Below are 20,376 nucleotides of genomic sequence, written 5' to 3'. Positions count from 1 at the left end.
GCTATCTTTTGCATCGGTTTCATTTTCGTGGTTACCGGTGTGCCAAAAGTTGAAACGGCATTAGTTTTCAAAGGGGTAACTGATTTCTGATGAAGTTTTTTTTTATTTGTGGAAATGCGTAATTGAGGGGAAGGTGCAGAGATACTGGCCCTATCAGCTTGTTGTCGTGCGTGTGTTTTCTGACATAAGACGATCTGGTTAGAGGGAGTAGCTTTCTTGCTACTGCACGGCAGTAACTCACTGTCTGGTACCAGCTAACGCAGGAACTCGTTTTCATGCTTGATCTATCAAGATTTGCAGATAACTTGTTGCAGAGTGATGTAATCAGAAACAGTACTGGTCGCACAGGGCTGGATGTTGGAAATTGTGGAGGAGCGTGTTTCATACAAGTGTTTGTCTGGAGGCTCCTTTCCAGTGCACTGAGAAAGAAAGTGAGGACACGGGGTTTAGGGCAACTTCTGGCAGGCAGAGGTGGCTTATTGCGCCCAACTGCAACATCTTGCAGAAATGTTATGCAGGCGGACTTTCAGTAGTTTGAGGTAAGGCTGGCAGAATACCAAGAGCTGGGATTTCTGTTACCTTTGAGAAAGCAGCTCTTGGCTCTGGCTCAACCTTGAACTTGGTGCGAGTAAGAAACTGTTGCCTTACGCAGATGAAAAGTAGGGCCCATCACCTGATTAGCAGCATCTCCTGAGCTCTAGCCACTGACAGCTGAAAGATCTAAGGATTTTAACATTAATTCACATGGAGGAAGGACCTGGACATCCTTTACAAATTTCTCACCTGAAAAGTTCTGCTCAGCATGCTCTTTTTCAAAAAGAAAACAAGATCTCAGGAAGCATAAGGGCCACATGTGGAATGATACAGAAAATGCCTTTGTAGGTAAAGGCGCACGATCGAGTGATACAGTATTTTATGCAATGTTAGCTGCACTGGTTAAAAAAACAGGACTTTCTAGAATCACAGAGAAAAATCTTCACGTGAGAGAGGAGGCAAGAAAATGGAGAATTCTCTTGGCAGACGGAAGAATTCAAATTTTCCTGTCTTGCAACACAAAAAATGGAGGGCTATGCAGTTAAACTGAAAAGTAATGTGGTTGTAGCTGAAAAAAGGAAATAATCTTTCATTTGATTCTCGCAGATTGTGGCGTAGGTTGCTGTGTAATTTGAGACAAAGAGCACAGAAAAGAGCATTTGTGTCAAAGATGGGTCATATTGTGGTAAGGTGCACTGACAAGTCTCGAATTCAGCATTTGGAAAACTGGAGAGTTCATTGACGATTATTCATTTCAATTTTGAAGCCCCTAAAACAGCTATAAAGTGACATGTGTTCTGCTTGGGGTATGGGCCCCTCCCCCCCACCAATTTCCTGCAAAAAATGTTGCAAAATTAGTTTGTTTGTTTGTTTTTTTTTCTCTCTCTCATAAAACATTATTTCCCAATCACAAAAATGCTTGGAATTGTGTGTGGGGGAATACTACGAAAGTCTCATACTAACATAAGATGTATGATTGTGCTTAAGCTATTCCATGTGCTTTGTTTCTTTGGTAGTCTTGTAGCTCCAGTAACCTATATATATGCTAATGTTGGAGAATCTTGGTCTTGCAGATGGTTCGCTTGTGCGCTCTCTCTCTCTCTCTCTTTTTTTCTTTTTTGAAACAGAAGTAAACAAAGAAAATCTGGTTCTTTTCATCCTTTGTTATGCCAGTTTAATAGGTATTTCTAAAATGATGATTTTTCACTACTCTCTAAAACATAGTATGTTAAGATTAACATACAAAATCCAGGCTTTCCAAAGGTCATTATTTTTCAGGATGTTTTCCTGTTTATCAGACCCTATGAGGATATGCTTTGAAGGCTGGGGTAAGATTGGTTTTGAATCTGTTGTTCCTTGCAAACTTCTGGTTGATCAGCTGATGGAACAACAGTGCTTTTAGCCGAGTTCTGAGAAGACCTGCAGAACCTCCTCTTGAAATCGTTTATAGCAATGATTTCAGTTAAAATGGGGAGCACGTTGGAAGGTCTGTCACTTCCAACTTTTGTCTTCCTTTTTGGTTTGAAAGGAAACTCATCTCTTTATTATATATCGAAGATCTTTAGGGACCTGCAAGCTAATTATTTTTGATAAATTGTGTCAGGCAGCGTTGGTCTCCAACTCAGGGTTAAGAGCTGTCTTTTGAGGCAGAAGGAGTAAGGTTCAGGGGAGGTTTAACAAAGGGAGGGAATTGAAATGTATGCCGAGGGGGGTGTTTTTAATTACCTGCTTACTAATAAACCAGTTTCTTTAGAACACTCCCAGTGTTTGGTAGCACTTAACTTTCGCTATGCTTTGTTTTTAAAGTAAATATTATTCATGCTGACATTCACTCTCTTTCACTCTCTCCACTTTTTTTTTGTAGCAGTTGTACATGAATCAGTAACTCTGGTGTGCCTTGCTGCAGTGATTATGTAATGTAAACACCTCCTTCTCCTCCTCAAAAGTGAGAGTGCAATAGAGCCCTTACTGTTGGCTATTGCTTTTCTTGTAAGTCACACTCTTCCAGCTTGGGTGGTGGTTTTCTTCTTCTTTTTGTTATCAGTTTGGAACAGCAGTCCTTCAGGTGCTATTTGATGTTAGGAGCTGTACAAACAAATGAAAGTGTTAAGCCTTCCTTATCCAGTGTTTATATCTATTGAATCTGGTAGTTGCAGTAGAGCGAGACTGAAGTGTTCTGTGCCCTTTATTTATTTATTTTTGTTACTTCTGTGCCAAGATGCAAAAACCAAAGGAAAGACCTTGAAATTATCAGCCACTACACTTAGAAGAAAGAGTAGAGAATGCTACTCAGTGGTGTGCCGTCAGAATATGGAATTTACTCCTGTATAAGGTCATACCTAAATGCTGTGGCTTGATTTGAAACAGATGAATTTGATTAGCTTACATGGCACTCTGAACTTGTGAAATGCTATAGAAACATTATTTTATGACCATTAATAATGCTGGCAGTTATGCAGGCTAATGATAATTAAATCTTATGTTTCTGGGTATAAGCTGTTTTCTAGGAGGAATTTTTTCTCCTGCCTTTACAAGTGAACATTGTGCTAATGAAGTCTTGCAAACTCTATTCATGCTTGTGAGTCCAGTGATGTGCTCATCTCTGTTCACCATGTTCCATGATTAAAATTCCTATTTCCGTCCATTTTACCAAATCAAGCCTGGGTTTTGTGCCACAGTCAAGTGTTCTAAGTGTTTTGAAGAGATATAAAAAAGGCAGAATGCTGTCCTCCTTCAGATAGGAGGTGTAGAAGAAAGAGTAGGAGTGTGTGCATACAGTAAGCAAGTCTCAGACCTCCTCCCCCCCAAAAAAGAAAAAGAATAAACAACAAAAAAACCACCTCACGCTACCTGTGCTATGTTTTCTAGCTTGCTTAGGGTTTGGTGAATAGGTATTTCTTGAGCTCTTCTGGAGTAAAAAGTCTTGTTTTACCTGGTACTCGGATAATTGCTTTCAGAGCTGCTGTCTGAGGAGCTCAGGTGTTCACAAGTGATGTATCAAATTGACAGATTACCTTATTATAAACAATGGAGCCAATTAATCAAATTCAAAAGAATCATAATAAATAGTTGGCTATTATAATATGGCCAAGTGTTATTGGTCACCTGCTTAAAATTCAGGTTTCTTTCAAAGCTGGGAAATGACTAGTTTTTATTTATCAGCTCAAGAAGAACAGTAATTCTTTGTTTTATTCTCATTGCAAAGAGAATGCAGATGTTGTTTCAAAAATAAATCAGAAGAGGGAAAAGTTCCACAAGTGACTAAAGCAATTAGAAAGAAAGCATCACCCTCCCATTTCTCTTTCCAGACTTGTACAACTTTCCTGTCAGGCGTTATTTGGTTGCTTGCTAAAAGGCTCTGTTTCCTTGTGGGGTGTTTTTTTGCTGGTCCATTAATGTCTTTGCCTCTCTTGTTCTCTCTAATGATCTTTCTCTCCCTGGTATTTGCTGCTTTCCTTCTAGCTGATTTTCTTTTAACTTTGTTTTGTTGTGAACCAGTATACAACTGGGCTAGCTAATGCAGGTAGCAGAGCTGGCACGTTGCCTATTAATTGCATTACTTTGACGATTTAGACTTTCAGGATGGGCTGTTTGGATAATGGAGCAACCGTGGGACTCTTTGTTCTTGGACTTTGCTGTGGACTATCAAAATGTCACCGCTTCCTCTGGAAGCAGTGAGAAGCCGGGGAGTATTGTTCATGGCGCGCTCCCTCGTGACTACTTTGGCTGTTGCTGTCAATTTGGAGAGGGAAAGATAAAAATAAGTTAGGTTAAACTGGCTTGCTGGAATGGACTGGTAAGTTAAACCAGAGGCTACGACTCGGGCTGTCCTTCCTGTTTATGAGTCGCTCTCCTGTTTAATTGCGTGAAAAGGCCTCCTGTAGAATTAATTAAGAGAGAGGAGTTAGTAGTGCTGCAAAAACTTTGTAGGTTAGATTTTTCTTCTTGAAATGGAGAATTTTAACTTTAGTCTTCCTTGCTTAACTTCTGAGGTTGTAGAGGTTGAAGTTTGGACGCGATGTCTTCAGTGCGGATGATGAGTAGAAAGAAAGCATTATTCAGAAAAGCAAGAGTTAGTTAAACGGTGGTTCTTTGGAATAATACAGACTATTTCGAATGTGACTGTTGTGTTGCCAACTGTTGGATTCTACAGAAAAGATGCAAGCCATCAGGGATGTCTTCTGAACTTGCTAATGCTTTTGCACGTTGCTAGCCTCCTGTATTTGCATTCTGCATTAAAATAAATCACGCTGTGACTGCTATCTGAAGACATCGCCCCCATGATGCCTTTTCTGTGCTGTTTAACTGCTGTTTTCTGTGCAAGGCCTTTTCCTGACTTGAGAAGATAGCTTGCTTCCCTCTGTTTTCCTCTTCTGAAACTGCTATTCAATTTGTCATGTTGGAGGGCATATTTGTATTAAGGATCTGCAGGGAGATGAATGACTTGTTTTGTGTAGATCATTGAACGCCTTCTTTGCATGCTAAATCAGAAAGTACGGGTTGATGGTGCGTTTGGAATTCCTTTAACTCATCCATCGTTCAGCTTTTTTCCTAGTGGTAAGTGGCCGTTTACCAATGACAGTGGGCAACTGGGAGTACTGGGTATAGCCTTGTTTTGACTAGTGTCAGAACGCTTTGGGTAAAAGATGTAGCATTTCGGTTTTCCCTTCAGTGATGCTGTTTCACATTTTACTAGTGACTCTGGACTTAAAAGGTCTGTTGAAGTGCAAGATAATTTCTATTATTTTAATTATAAAAGACTGTGGATAATGCTGTTCTAACCGCTGCACCAGAATGCAGAAGAGGCACGGTTCCAATTGGTGTACTTCTTGCACAGAATTGCTGTTTACATGAATTAGACTATACCCATAGGTACCACATAGAAATTTCACACGAGGGACCTAGATTGTAATAAGTTACCTTTGATTGCCTGTCTGGATTTTGTGAATAGTGTTTCCATCTAAGCCTCATGTTTTGAGGACTGAAGATGGAGGAGAGAAAGGCTGATGTCTGGTTAAAGCAAGAGAACTCTGGTAAGAGACTTGCTGCAAAGCAAAAAAAAATTTCGTAAGTTATACTAATGGAGAATTTGTCCCTCTCTTAATTATTACCAGAGTTAAGATGACGTCTCACTCAGCGCTGTAGTTTTTTGCAAAACAAGTTCCTGAGAAAACAAACTTGCTTGCCAAAATTTTAATTTCTTCTTAATGTGTGATGTTCTTTCTCATTTCTGTAGCACTTGCGAAAAGGAAGTAACAAAAATAGGACTATTCAGATTACATAAAAAATTGTGGCAAGCAGCTTTTAATAATTTTTTTAGCATGTCTTCCTGTGCCAGGTGTATCAGAAAAAATCGGTTCGCTTATTTTACATTAAGCGTCAAAGTTTCTGCATTGTAGTTGATAACAATGAAATATTCTCCTCCTGTTTTTCCGAGGCTAAGCATTCGCGCAGCTCCGGCGAGCGGGAGCTGTAGTTAGCTTTTCTGGTCGCTCCTCTTTCGGTGGAACTTCTCGGTCGAGCGCTCGTAACGAAGCTGCCCACGAGGACGGGGTGGGGATGTCTGTGGGTGTGTTGCCGGAGAGGAATTATATGATTGCAGCCATTTTTATGTGGGTTTTTTCAGTTTCGCTCCACCGGTTTAGACTAGAATAGTGCAATCTGTGTCACGCTGAAGCTTGGGCACGATGGGGATGATCTGGGGACATGCCAGGCAGAAGGGATGCCACCAGACCTACGTGGTATCGGTAGGGTAGAGGGCACTGGTGCTATCTAAGCAGGTCACGATGAGGCTATCGCGGAAGGCGCTGCGTGGTGAGAACAGGGTGTGGTGCCGGTATTACTCACGAGGCATTAAAACGATCACAGGCACAGTTTCTCTTATGTAAAACCTGAAGAAAAAAAAAACATTCCACTGTTTCTTCCTGTGAGTAATACATGAATTCACCTGCTAAATGAAAATGGCAGTAGTCCTCTCCTCCCACGCCAGGACAGGCAAGAAGGACCCCTCAGAAATCCCTCCGGCGGGTTCGTCCAGGTGGTGGTGTGATAGCGACCGGCAGTTCTGGGGAAGCGGAAAGGAGTGACAGCGATCCTTTCTTTCCAACGCGCCTGATAAGTTCTGAAACTACGCTAATGAACTAGTGTAGCTTTCAGGAAGCGAGAATAAAATCGGTCATGTTGGTGTCAGAAGCTGGCATGTGAGCTCTCATTACAGAATGAAAATTGACAGTAAGCCTGTGAAAAATGAAATGACTGCAGTATGCTGACATATGTATTTAAATGCTTTGTTCCTGTTGGGCTTTGTATGCAAAAATAATTCTCAATCCAACTATACAGGCTTGGGAAGTGATGTGTTACATGGGGCTTTGGCTTACAGATTTTGAAAATTTCCTCTTTTGAAGGGATTGTTGTTCAGTTTTCCTTTCCTTTAGTTGCTTTCGGTGCCAAAGGAGTGAGTGGCTAAGTACAGGAACCTGTAAAGGGGTGTTGACTGTGGGGGTGGTAAGATGGTTTCAATGCCTAATTTTCCCCCCTTATGCCGTAGTCAATTTAGATACCTGCTATTTAATCAGGGATTTATACCATACAAGACGGAGGGAATTTAAGTGATGGAGTCATGTAAATATTGACTCTAACAGGCTTCCTTATCACTTATGCTGGCTTGTTGTCTGCAGCAGTGGAAGTACGATTGGCAGCTAAGCACGCTCATTCTCTTTTGACCTAAAAGGAGGAGATTTATCACTACAGACTACAGGTAGCTTTCTGTGTAGCCCATGTGGGCAGTAACTGCACAGTACGTGTAAGGTTTGTTCTCGAGGCACTGAAATGTGTAGTGTTGCGGTCGGAGTATATGAAGGGCCCGCCGCTTGCAGTCTCTTCGCAGCCTGCGATGGTGTCCCCTTCAAAAGCTCTTGGCGGGCAGCGACCGCCTCAAGAAAGATCCTTAATGGCAGTTAAAACAGCCAAGGGGAATACAAAGATGCCCGACTACAGAACTACTCTATTTTCTTTTAAGTGTCTTCCAGTCCATAGTTTTCATAAGCGAGGTCTAATCTTCTGTGAATAAAGTTCACTAACAGTAGTTTATTCTTTGCTTTAAAAAAGATAGACTAGTTCAGATGCCTTGAAGAATTATATACTTTTTACTCATCGAACTTTGGCACACAGTGTGAGATTAAGCACCCTATGTGTTTTTTTATTATTATTTTACACCATTCCAGTAGCTGATACTGCTAAAATATAGTTGTAATAGTTTTTCAGAGTTTAATAAATCTTTTAATACTTCTCATTACGAACTGGGAATGAGAAAGTCATTCTTCATGGACTGTTCCACTTAAAATTCAGTGATTCTTAAGATTCTGTGATTCTGTGAAAACAGTTTCATGCTGACTAAGCAGTAAATACAAGAGCTTGTCTTCTAAATGACAAAATAATGCATCTTTAATGGAACTGTTTTTAAAAGACTGAAGTATGAATAGCAAAGGATTTAGCTAATTCATCAATCTGGTAGTGCACTTTTAATAGGTAACTTCCTGGGATTATATTTTACTCATTGGCTTGGATGATATTCAAGTTATGTAACTTAAACTCTTAAAACTAGGTTTATAATTCAAAACCTTTATTGAGAGGCTGAAGATGTTCTTTTTCCTTTTTGAATTCACACTCTTGCCCAAGATAATTATAGCTCTTATCCCTTACTGATAAGAAGATCCATGGGATGTCTGAGTTTGGATTTCTGTGTGGCTTTTATACGGGACTGTCTCACATTGTTCTGTATTAAAAAAATCCAGAAACTTGAAGCAGCATTCTTTTTTTGTGGTTAAGCTCTGAAATGTCTGTTATTGGATAAGAGTAGGTGGTGAATGGAAACCTTGAGACTTGAGCCTTTTGTTTCCACTAGCTAAAACCACATGAGTACTGTTTTTAATGATCACACAAAGCTGTAAAAAAAAAAAAAAAAAAAAAAAAAAAAGACACTATTTATAAATCTAGAAGGTAAGTGAGACTAACACCAAAACACCAAAATTTTTTTAAAATTTTTTCCCCCTTATAATTGAAGGTTACATGAAAAATCTCGTTCTAAGTGAGTGCCTCACCCCAGGCTATTTCTGGCCTCTGGAGTTGCTCTTTTTAGCACTGCTACAAATTGAATCACCAGGTGCCAGTAGCATTTACAGTGAATGAAGCTCAATTACATTCTGAGTCAGAAGTACCTGAATTAACCTGCTTTTCAGCAACAGTTGTGTGACCTCTCCTACTGATATTAAGACTGAGCCCTGTGTGAATGGTAATTTAATACTACTTACAAGTGATGAGCAGGTTTGTCCATGCTGCATAGTATGAATTTTTACAGCAAAACTATGCTCAGAGGCGTGGAGAAAATCTTGAATGGTATGTTGACTTTTTTTAATGCAACAGTTAGGACAGAGCTGAAACTGTGCAGGCTCAGTGCCATTTCCACAAGTGCATCTTAACCTTGGGTGACTCCAGGGCTTTCGTGGCGGCTAGGTTACGTTATTGAAGCAATTGCAGCCTGAAATATCACACCAGACATGTTCCCCAAAAAGACCGATGATGGTGTTGCTTAAGGCTGTATCATGGAAATAAGCAGAACAATCATCTGTGAAACTTCCACTCTTTAGCTTAATATTCCCTCTTATTATTACCAGTGAAGCTACTACAGGAGTAGCCGTAGGGGAATATCTGCCTTAGACTGGTCTCTGCGAGCTATTTTGGTATCAGCTACTGTAGCATTTACGTTATTGCTTCTACAACTCTGGTGGCTTTAGGAGCAGTAAGAAAACATGAGTTATGGACTACTACAGCGTTCTTTCTTCTTCAGATAGCGCTTTGCTCGGTGCTATAACCTTGTTGAGCTGAAATGATGGTTTAGAATGTATTTGCGTGACTTGCACTGCAGAGAAACACTGATTGAATTTAGCTGTGAAGCATTGCTTTTTGAAGCACAGATAATTGCTTAGACGGGCTTGGTGTTGCTGCGCTCTTAAATCTTGTCCGATGCATCACTTGTAGGTAGTGGCTAAGGTTTGCTCTTGGCTCACAGCTTGGGTAGTTTTGCTGAACAATTTTTAACAATACTCTTTTCAGTTCTGGTCGGGACAAGTCCAGCTAGGCTTAAACTGCGCTCTGCGAGAAGTAAGCTGAAAACCTAGGTTGTCTTCCACTATCATCCCCTCAGTCTGCCTCCCTCGGCTTCTTGAAGACTGCTGCCAAGGATTGCGCTGTTGTAGGAAGCAGAAGGGTGTTTCTGACAGCCGCTTTCAAACATGCATCTTTTCTCCCAAGTTGAGGGTGCCGTACACTCTCTAATGCAGACAAAATGACATGCTTGGTTGGAGAGGTGCCTTAAATAGAGTAACTGAGTTCCTGAGGCCAATGTAGTTTAATAATTCAGTCCCAAAACATTTAAGAGATATCAGACTCGGGGCAAAAAATACCTTTTCCATTATGAACTCCTGCTATGATGTAATGTATGTACCAGCAAACTAGCTGCCTTTTGAAATAGCATCACAGTAATCTGGAGACTGTTTTGTATACAATACATGAGATCCCTTCTTGTGGTCATATTGTCTTTAAAATAAACTCAGGAGCTAAAAAACAAGCAGATAAGCAATACACTGATACTTTTCTGTTGTTTAAAAGTTCATTAGTTGTTTTCACTGCTTGTGGATAACTTTGTGCTTTTATTAAGGTCCTCTTTTGATGTTTAAGTGCTGTCTTCAAAATAAATTGCATATACTGAATAAAGTGCAGCTTTATTAAAGACTACTGTTACGTAAACAGTTATTAACACGAGGCTGCTGACGTTTATTTTTAAAATGGGGGTAGCCTTTACTGACAAGAAAAGTGATGGATCTCCTCTTTGTCCTGAAAAACAAACCAACTCCAAATCAAATAAAGAAAACTGCTAAAGAGGATCTTCTGAGCCAAAGCTTTCAAACGGACAAACACTTAACATATTCGTTACTTGTTCTTTATGTTTTCTGAATCCTGTAATGTTCTAGGTAAAATGGGGTTTTGCATTTACATTTTCAGAGACTCTCTGAAATGGAAACCTCTCCCTTCCCATGCTTAGGAGTAGCAGATCTATTCACTTAATACTGCTTTTACCGTACATTTCAGCATTTCCTTACTGTTACACCTGAGATTTTGACCATCTGGGGTTTTTAAAAATATCTAGTAGGTAGTTTGTAAACAACCAAAACATTTTTTTTATTTTTTTTAAGAGTGAATAGCATAATGCTAACTCTTGAAGTGAGCATACCTAAGTAGAATAGGAGCAAAAGTTATCAAGTTCCTTCACATATCTGCTTGGGGAGGAAGGAAGTTCAGATCGTGTTACTTGATTCTGGCCTTCTAAGCCCATCACAGGAATGATTTCAGTAATGTTTTCTCAATAAAACTTAAACCCAAGAAGCACCCCAAAAATCCAAGTTTGGCAAAAGTTTGCTGGGAGGCAGGGAGGGGGCAATATTAAAAGATGCATTATGGTTTCGAGGCTTTTTTTTTGACAGTTTTTGACAAGCATTTGTAGCCAGACTTTCATTCTCTCTTGTTGTCTCATATTGAAATAATGATAGCGTTATTACAGCCATAGTGCCACCCTGACGTCAAAGCAGAATTATAGCTGCTGAATCAAGCTGGGAGAGAAATTTTTAGTGGAGAGGGGGTGGCAAGCAACACTTTCTAATTTTGTTTTATTTTTAGCTTGGTTTTATGCTTACTGTCTCAGGGAGTTAAGCTGGGTTTTAAGGAAATGATTCTCCTCTACTTACATCCGTCTAATAAACAATAAAGGCATTGCAGTGGCAACAAGATCTTTTTTTGCTTTTTCCGAAATTTTCTTTTCCGCTATGGAGCACTTGATCTGCAGTTACCTGACTAGGACTAGAATTATTCCCTCGTGAAGAAGACCATGCTACTGGCCCTAGCAGTTTTGATCTTTCAGACATATGGCTAAAAATCGTTGACTTTGGAAGCCCTTTCCATAGGAGATGACAAGCTCGCTGTTGCTGCGTCGCCCTTGATAACTCAGGTCTCTGAAAGGTGTGTGGAAGAGGGTCGCGTCAGCAGGTCCGCGGTCGGGGCTGCCTGGGACTCGCTAATGCCAGATTATAGTCGCTCTTCCGAAACCTGATGTGGATGTTGTAGGTCCCTTCTGCCTTTCTTCTGTCGATCTGTTTGGTTCTGCCCTGATTTTGCTGACGATTCAGCGACTGGTTTTTACTGACGACTGCAAGCGCTCCGCACGAGGAACGCGAGGAGCGCTCTGGGCATCGCTGCTGCCGCCCGAGATGTAAACTGCTGTGGGCTTGGAGTCCTCGCGAGCGGAAGGTTTTTTTTCTAGGTAATAGACCTTGCAGCCTTTTACTGTTGGTCACTTCCCTTTTCTTTTAAATAAACCATAGAGGATATATCGTATCGAATGGGAATTAGGAAGGCAGTCATGTGTATCTTCCCTGCAAACTTACTATTAGAGCTATGTGCAGGTTTGTGTGTGTGCTTTTTTGGTTTGTTTGCTTGCTTTTTGGGGTGTGTGTTTAAGCTTTACATACACGTTGGCTTTTCATGTTCTTGACCCGAATGGTGTAAGACTAGGGATTGAATGTTGCGCGAGAATAAGAGGTCAGGAAGAAGAAAAATGAGGTGTCGTTCCAACTCTGCTGTGAAACGTCGGGTACGTCACTTGCTACCTGTAGTCAGCAGGTTTCCGGGGTGCAGCGAGGCCCTGGCTCATGCCACCGGGATGGTGCGAGGCTTAAATCCTTGCCTCCCGGCCGCTCTTCTGCACCCCTCAGGGGAAGGCCTGTACTAGGGCCGTGACTTTCCTTTTCTTCCTGGTGCTTTTCGAAGCCAGGAAGTTTCAAGTGAGGGATAACGTCTTGTCCTTAACTGAACCCATTTTGCTCAAGTGTCTTACTCACTGCCAAATAAGAGACTTTCACGTCAAAGCGAATCAATTTTTTCCTTTTCTTTTACGATTAAAGCACATTACTGAGCATAAATGAAAGCGTATCTTTGATTTGATTTAGCTGAGCTTCAGGGAGGTTGGGGACAGAATTTGGGTGGCGTTCATGAATTTTTCTTCTTTTTAAAGTGACCTAGGAAAGGGCCAGTGAAGCCCTCGGGGGGGGGGGGGGAGGGAAGTGTGTGTTACATGCCGAGGTGGAGGACTCGGTGCGGGGAGGAGGTTTGCTCCGTGTCGGAGGCAAGCGCGCGGCTGCCGCCGGGGATGTGCAGCCGGGGGCGGGCGCGCGTGCATGCGTGCACACCACGGCACCCAGGAATGAGGAAGTGAGCCAAGCCCTCGCTGCCGCTCGCCTGCCCACAGCCAGCTTCCCGACAGCAGCCAGGAGGGGGAAAAGATAATAAATCGCAGAATACGTTGGAAATACTATTCTGTGCTTTAGCATGTTAGTGCTGTTCATGGAGCTCCCCAGGCAGAGGTGAGAAGCTTTTCCTTCTACCTACTCTTCTCTGATCAGGCGTTTTTTTTTTTTTTTTTTTTTTAAAGAGGCTTTTCTGTGGAACTAGCTGTGGAAGGCACTGGTTAGTGTGATTTTTTTTTCCCGTTTGGCGCTCTGCGAGGCTGGCGGCACGGGGTGTTTTGCGTGTGGCTTCAGCGTGCCTTTGGAGAGCGAAGCACCGAGCCCGTATAAACAACCCGTTCCTCCTGGCCGGTGAGGATTTCCCATAGCTTAGCATGTCCGGCTTTCCCTAAAATGAAATTCAGGACTCTCTAAAGTATGTTAAGCCCTCCACTTCCTCTCGGAAAAGAGGGAAAAACCTGCTCGAGTGCTCTCAGAAGTGTTACTTGTCACAGAGCGCGCCGCAGCGGCAGGCTTGCCGCCTTCGGGAGCTGCGGCGCAGCTGGGGGGAGAGCTGGGGGCGGCTGGGCGGCCGTAGCGGGGTGCTGGGGGTGCTGCGGCCACCGGCCCCGTGTCCGGGTTGCACCCTGTGCGTCCGGCAGTGCTGATTAATTAAGAGCTGGTTTACGATCTGCTGTTCGTTTCACCTAGGCTGTTGATTTATTTTTATAATCTTAAGCCTGAGAGAAGTTTTAAAGTAACAAGCGTGTCGCAGAGCCGACCCCACATGGGAGAGAATCGCGTCTCTGGCCAGGTGCGTCTTTTCCAGCAAGCTTGGTTACTATAAAGGAGTAAGAGTCTTTAAAAGAATTAATGAAACGGTATTATCTTTATTAGATGAAATTGCAGAATGGCCGAGAGCTGCGTTTGCGTGAGCGGATCGGTTGGCGAGCCTGAGTTTGTCTTGGCGGCGGGGAGCTGCTTTAGCGTTAAAGAAGGCTTCGCTGTATGGTCACTGTTAACTGCTGCAGGAGCTCTTGGTCGCTTTATTTCTGAGTGAGACGTGGCAAAAGTGAAACAACCTCAGGACTGAAATAAAAACGGGCAATGAAAATGACTCTTATTCTCAGTTTTGATCTTCAGATGTCAAAAGGAGGACGTTGCTTGGATAAGGAAAGCGTCGTAAGATGCCCTGAAGAGGCAGGCGAGGGTACTGGAGCGGGTAGCGCTCCTGGCAGCCGCGGACCCCGCGAGAGGGCGGAGGGCGCCCGGCGGCAGCGGCACGGAGCCGAGTCACCCGCTCTGCGCTGCGACGCGACCCGGGGCGCCCGCGTCGGGGCGGGAGCCTGCCTGTGACACAGCGGCGCGTGATACCTCTCTGCTTGCTCGCGTGCGCGGCGCCTTTGCGAGGAAAGGCGGTCGATCCTCGGCGCCTCTGCCGAAGGCCGTGGGGAGCGCTGTTAGTTTAAAGGGAGCTGAATTTTAACCGCGAGCGGGAGGGAGGTTTCCCCGGTGTCGTTAGTGCGTGAAACTCCATGCCGGTAGATATTGGCACAAAGTATTCCGAGTTTTAAAAATGCATTTTACTCTCGGGGATAGATCTGCGAAGCTTTCTAGCTGCCCGTGACCATGCCAGGCGTCAGGCAGCCCAGCTGGAGGAGCGCGTTGCCCCGCTGCGCCCTGGGCTGGCGGGGTCAGGACGTGCCCAGCCCCTGAGCGGCCGCCCCGGCGCGTGCAGGGCCGCTCGGCCTTTCTCCGAAGCGCTGGCAGGCCCCAGCGCGCAGGCGTCGCTGCTCCGGCTGCAGCAGGACACCTCCAGCGGGGCTCCGCAGGCGGGAGTTGCGGCATTTAACGGGGCGGGGGAAGAAAGGACCCAGAAGAGAGGAGAATTTTTTCCAGCTCTTCTTCTAACTGGAAGAAATCCCACTTTATGCAGGGCTAAGCAGGAGGAGGAGACTTGCATAGAGGTATGTCACATGTTCAAGCTCAGAAATCAAACTGTCTCTGGTTCCAGTGTACTATCCAAGGTGTATGCCCTGGACTTCTTAATTCTTAATTACAAATTCTTTGTCTTCTGAGTTTTGTCCTGTGGATGTGTTTGGATTTGTGTGTTCTGTTTTTTTTCCTCAATCCTATTAGCAGGAGCTGTGAGTAGGAGTCTTAAAATGAACCAGGCGGAGGTAGTAAAACGTGCATGCAAAAGGAGAGGTTTTTACCCTTAATGTAGCGCAGCAAAGGTGCCTGCTGAAGTTTAAAGCAATATTAGCAACTGAAATAAAAAATAATTGATTTCCAGGTAGGTAGCAGAAAGGTGTCCTTTCCTTGCTAATGATAAAATTTGCTTCCGCAGTAAGTCCAGAGCTGCCTGTTCTTTGGCCTGAGGTCTGTCACCTATTAATTGAGCAAACAGGAATCCCTATTTAAAATGTTAGTGATTAAAAATAACAGTGTGCCTGGCCTTTTTACACGCCAAATTCTTGTATTTGATAGTGTTTGTATTTTCTGGTCTAATTTCTGGCATATCTTTTTCTCAGTTGTGTGCAAAGGAGCACATATTCAAAGTATTGGAAACTAGTCTCAAAATCTTTCATACTTGTTAGAGAGGGTGGGGTTAAAAAGTCATAAAATTAATATTATGGGACGGGGATTTTTTTTTTAACAGGTAAGTCTTTATAAATGTCTTTTGAATTCTTTGTGTTTTGCTCATAAGATTTCATATCTCTGGCCTCATGCTGGAGAAGTATATTTATATATATATATTTTAAGTATTCTACCGTGAAAGTAGGCTTATGCTTTTTCTCTTATCTCTACAAGGAAGTGTGCTCCTCCGCCAGTGATGGTAGTTTCAGTAGCTGTCCGTAGTAATGAATCTGTCTTGTTTCCGTCACTTCATTGCGGCTTATCCTCTCTCATGTGTTTTTAGTAGTTCTTTGGCATTACGGCATACTTGCTTCCTGTTATTTCCAGGGCTGTAGCGAGTCACAAACCGTGCGAAAAGGTGCCTATCTCTCCCACCTTAATTTCTTGCCTATAAACCCCATCCCTATGCTTTGTGCCCGTTGTACGTCGGCGCGTGATGCCGCTTCCGTGCCTGACGACCGAAGACGGAGCAGGAAGGCTGCAGCCGTGACCGTGGGAGGCTGCGACGGCAGCGACGTGCGGTCCTGCGCCAGCCTGGCCGCGTTCGGCTCGCGAGCCTGCTCCTGCAAAGCCGTGCCTGCCTTGCGGGGGACCGGAGGAAGGCCCCGGCTCTGTGCCGAACCCTTCGGGAGATTTATTAGCGGCGCTGGTTGCTCGAACAGCTCTTCTCTTCTCCTTGGGGCCTCGAGGGCTGGCTGGGCCGAGCCGGCTGGCCGCCTGTTTCGGCAGCGTGGCAGTTCCTGCCCGCGGCTGCAGGTCTTCCTCCCGTCCGTCGCGCCTGTCCGCCCGCCGTGTGCCGCCCTGGCGGTGCGGTGCCCTCCGACTTGGGCTGACTAGGCTGTTTCGAGAGTTTTGCTTTAGTGTAAGCTCCACTGCTTTTGCTCCCAAACCCCTTGAGTTCGGCCTGGATGAGGGGTCAGCGATCCCGCTGGCTGCCCCCTCCCTCCCTCCCTCCCTCCCTCCCTCCCTCCCCAGGCTGGAGAACTTCTCTCTGTGCTGGCTGCGCTGTAAATAAATATGAACTATATGAACTATGGTCTTAAGGGGTCAGATGTAGGGGTATGAGCATGTCTACGTTTATTTTAATTAGTTAACTCTCATGTGTAAAGTCTGTTCAACTCCTCCTTCCCAGTCCGGGGCCTGGGATGGCAGAGTCTCTATGTCCACACCTAGTTTTGGGTAGGCAGAGCTCCATGTTAGCTTCTCTCTTTAGACTTGCTCTATTAGTAACAAACTGCTCCTGTTACGCTTAGTTTAACACAGCGGTTGATAGTCAGTGTTTCAGATAGGTTGTTCAGATTGTTCCTGAGCTGCAGCTGAAGCTGGGAAACTGGCAGGGGATATTTTAGTTCTGCTGTGGTGGAAAGGAAGCAGAATGATCGAGTACTTAATTTTTTAATCGCAAATGGTATTTCATAGCAGAATAATACATTCAGTAGATTTTTTAAGCTGGGAGCTGCTCTTTGCAAAAAGATTTTTGTAGAGTAACAAGATAATTCCTACAACAGGTTTGGTTTACAGAGGGTGAGTGTAGATGGGATTCTTGATACCAAAGTGTGTATTTAAAAAAAAAAAAAAGGCTTGGAAATAAATTTCTGAATGGTTTATGCAGTTAGCTCAGTCGAATAACTCACACGTATAAATGTTTTTCCTTTGAGATACACTGATATGGTAGTAATCGGAATGATTTGGCTGTCTGCTAACAAGATGGGGAAGAAAAAAAATCAGTTTGCTCTTAGAGATGTCACCAAAAAAAAAAAAGAACAAACTCGGCAGATCTTGTAGTTGTGTGCTGGTAGCGTTAGAGTTAAACACGGTGCTTCCTCCTCCTCGAGTTCCCGGTAGTATGGGTTTCTTATGGACTCCTTATTGCCTGGTAGACAGTGGCTGTATAGGGTTGTACAGAGGTGTCTTTTGAAGAGGGGAGAAATAACTTATTATTAGCTTTAGAACTAAGCTTTAAGTGCCTTGTTGATAAAACACGGCTAAAAGCTTAACTAGTAACTCGCCACTGTTTGCCTTGGCAAAATGATGTAACTGCGAAGAGCAGTTGCGCGAAATGCTGGAACAAAAGCCTGAGGCTCTTCGGAGTCTGCTTTAGTGTCAGGTTTTTGTTGTTGTTTGAAAATACTTTGATTGTGAATTGCACAAGTTTTAACCTGAAGTTTTTCTTTTTGCCACTACTTAGAAGTGAGATTTTATTGTTTGGATTGTTTTAAACTAAGATTTGATAAAAGGATGCTGTTTTGCATATAGAATAACTTTCTGTCTGTTTGAACAGATGATAGCAAGCAAGTGTCCACCCTTTGGTTAAGCCAAAGAGAGAGTGAAACTAATGTATTTGACTTTTCAAATATATTTTGCTTCTTGATTTAGAAAAATCTGCTTGGGAGTAAATCTGTACAACCAGTGCAACTTTTTGCTAGCTTCACTGGTGATAGCAAATAAGCCAGGCAATCAGAGGCTTTTCACTATTGAATTTCCTTCTGATAATGATTCTTTTCAAATCATTTCACCTCTCCATCATGTTTACTCTCTTATATTTCTCGTCACATACGTGATGCAGTTCTGGTGTTATTTGACCTTTTTTTTTGGCCCCAAGGGGTACTTCCACTCCCTTAGAATTAGTAACACGTTTCTCTTTTTCAGTTTGATTCAAAATGATTAAAAAGTGACAAGTAATAAATCCTTCCAGGTCCTTTTCTGTTGTAGTGCTTCTGTGCAAAATTAATCTATTAATGAATGCTGTAAAAATTGTTTTAGTGGCATTGGCACAACAGCATTTTTAAACTAGACATGAATCAAAAAAAAGTTTTATGTTAATTGGCTCATTTGTAAAGAAATAAGAGAACATAAAACCCAAAAGCTAATTAATCTTGTCCTGTAACTTCAGGAAGATAGATAGTTATCTCAAAAAAATTTTTTAAAGCTGCGTAACAACAGAAAAGGAGTTTTAAGTGGCTTTTCCAGTGCCAGAGAATAGCTGGAATTAAAACAAGTCGTGACTCAGTCCTCTATTTTAATCTCGGAACGGCACTCCTCCTTCGGCTATACCACTGATATTTACATAGCAGAAGGGATTTCAAATGACTTTTCCGATGGAGAATGCTAACTTCATGTTTCTGTTTTCTTTTAGGTTATGTTTCACACTATGTGCTGACTGTCTGTACTTACAGAAGATATTTAAAAACAAACAGACTTTTTTTTTTCAAAGATTTTGATTCCAGTGGAATCTGTGCTTTAGATTTTTGTCCTGTCAATTAACTCCTGAAGCAATGCCTGTACAAGCTCCACAATGGACGGATTTTCTCTCCTGCCCGATTTGCACACAGACGTTCGATGAAACGATCCGGAAGCCCATCAGCTTGGGTTGCGGCCACACTGTCTGCAAGATGTGCCTCAACAAGCTCCACCGTAAGGCATGCCCTTTTGACCAGACCACTATCAATACAGACATTGAACTCCTTCCTGTGAATTCAGCCTTGCTGCAGCTCGTGGGCGCTCAGGTAGCGGTGCTTGCTTGTTTGTTTGTTTGTTTTTACTGTTTCTATGTCGTTTTTCTTTCATTTAGGGGGACAATTTCATGAATAAAGAATGTGGCTCTGCGTAAATGGGCTGTAGAGCAGATGTCTGCCTTTCTGTAGACAAACTTTCCAAGTTACAGGTTTTAGACCTATGACGTGCTGTTACAGAGCTGCCTGAAACAGCAGTTAAATCAGTCTTGCTTCTACCTTTGACTGATGTTTGCGTTGCACCTAATCCAGTGTAACTGTGGGCTACCACCAGAACAGGGTGATTCTGTTCCCTTCATTCCTCTGCAAGTTGTATCTAGCCATATTAGGCCCAGAGGATGGACTGGATCAGTTATCTCGTGGAAAGCTGTCCTTCTGGTGTGGTAGATCACTTGCTTTGTCTGATTCAGCTTACGGACACGGTGCCAGGGAAGCAGGAGGGAGGGGAAGGGAGGTGGGACAGACCCCTCTGGTAGCAGCCTTTGTGCTACCTTATGTCTAATTTGAAACTGTGTCCTGGAAGGGTAATTTGATGAGGTGACCTACGTTAATTTAAGCCCATACAGCTGAAAGGGGAGAGCCTGCCTCAGGTCAGCTGAATCAGTGATCTGATTTGGGTGACTACTGCAGGGGCAGCAGCCCGAGGAAAGGGACAGGAATGTGTGGCCAGCAGAAAGCAGGATCACCCTGTTCAGCGGCAGCACAGACTTAAGCTGGCGTAAGCTTATCGTGAAACCACCCGGTTAGGTCACTGGTGGTTTCCTGTGAGCTGTACCTGTCAAGGCTGGACAGGATCGTGCATCCGGGAGTTGGGGAGAGGAGGGAAGACCATGGCTCATTTACGGGTGAGAAGTAAAACTGCAGGAGGGATGCAAGTATCTTAGAGGGGTTATTGTTTTCCCATTTCTTGCTTCCCTGTCTGGGCTCAGCTGAGTTGAAGAGGCAGCAGAAAATTCAGTAAGATACATATTTCGGTTTTGAGCTATGTTGTGGAGAAGCTATAAAAGGCGACGAGAAAGCTGTTTTTATCTTTTTGATTAGATACTGTGATTTAGAGAGTCAAGTGTGTTTCTGCCACTTTTTCAAACCAGATGTGGCTTGTTATTGTTCTCTTGCTATGCATTGGTCTAGAAGTTGTATCAGAAGATTAAAAATTAAGTTTTGTTCCTGACTGCACTAGTGATTCATCCTGCTTTGCAGGAGAAGGTAATTAAATTGTCTGCTTCCATGTCTCTAACACGTATGCTGCCATCTTTGAAGGGTTTCCAAGCAATGTGAAGTTTGTGGGTGACACTATAAATAAATGTTGTAATTCTCTCCTTTCTCCCTTGTTCCATTGTATCTTCTTCCTTCCTCTC

The 20,376-nt window shown here is 43.2% G+C and overlaps 1 protein-coding gene across 1 annotated transcript in view; it reads left to right on the top strand.

The window, feature by feature from the left end:
• RC3H1 (ring finger and CCCH-type domains 1) overlaps positions 1 to 20,376 on the top strand; it is a 77,802-nt gene that overhangs the window by 2,978 nt on the left and 54,448 nt on the right. The window contains 1 exon segment of the mRNA XM_067300565.1: positions 18,643 to 19,012. Coding sequence (XP_067156666.1) covers positions 18,782 to 19,012 — 231 coding nt within the window. The 5' untranslated portion in view covers positions 18,643 to 18,781.

Source organism: Apteryx mantelli, chromosome 8 (assembly GCF_036417845.1).
Source record: "Apteryx mantelli isolate bAptMan1 chromosome 8, bAptMan1.hap1, whole genome shotgun sequence".
Taxonomy (NCBI): Eukaryota; Metazoa; Chordata; class Aves; order Apterygiformes; family Apterygidae; genus Apteryx; species Apteryx mantelli.
This window is presented reverse-complemented; position numbering and strand designations above follow the sequence as displayed.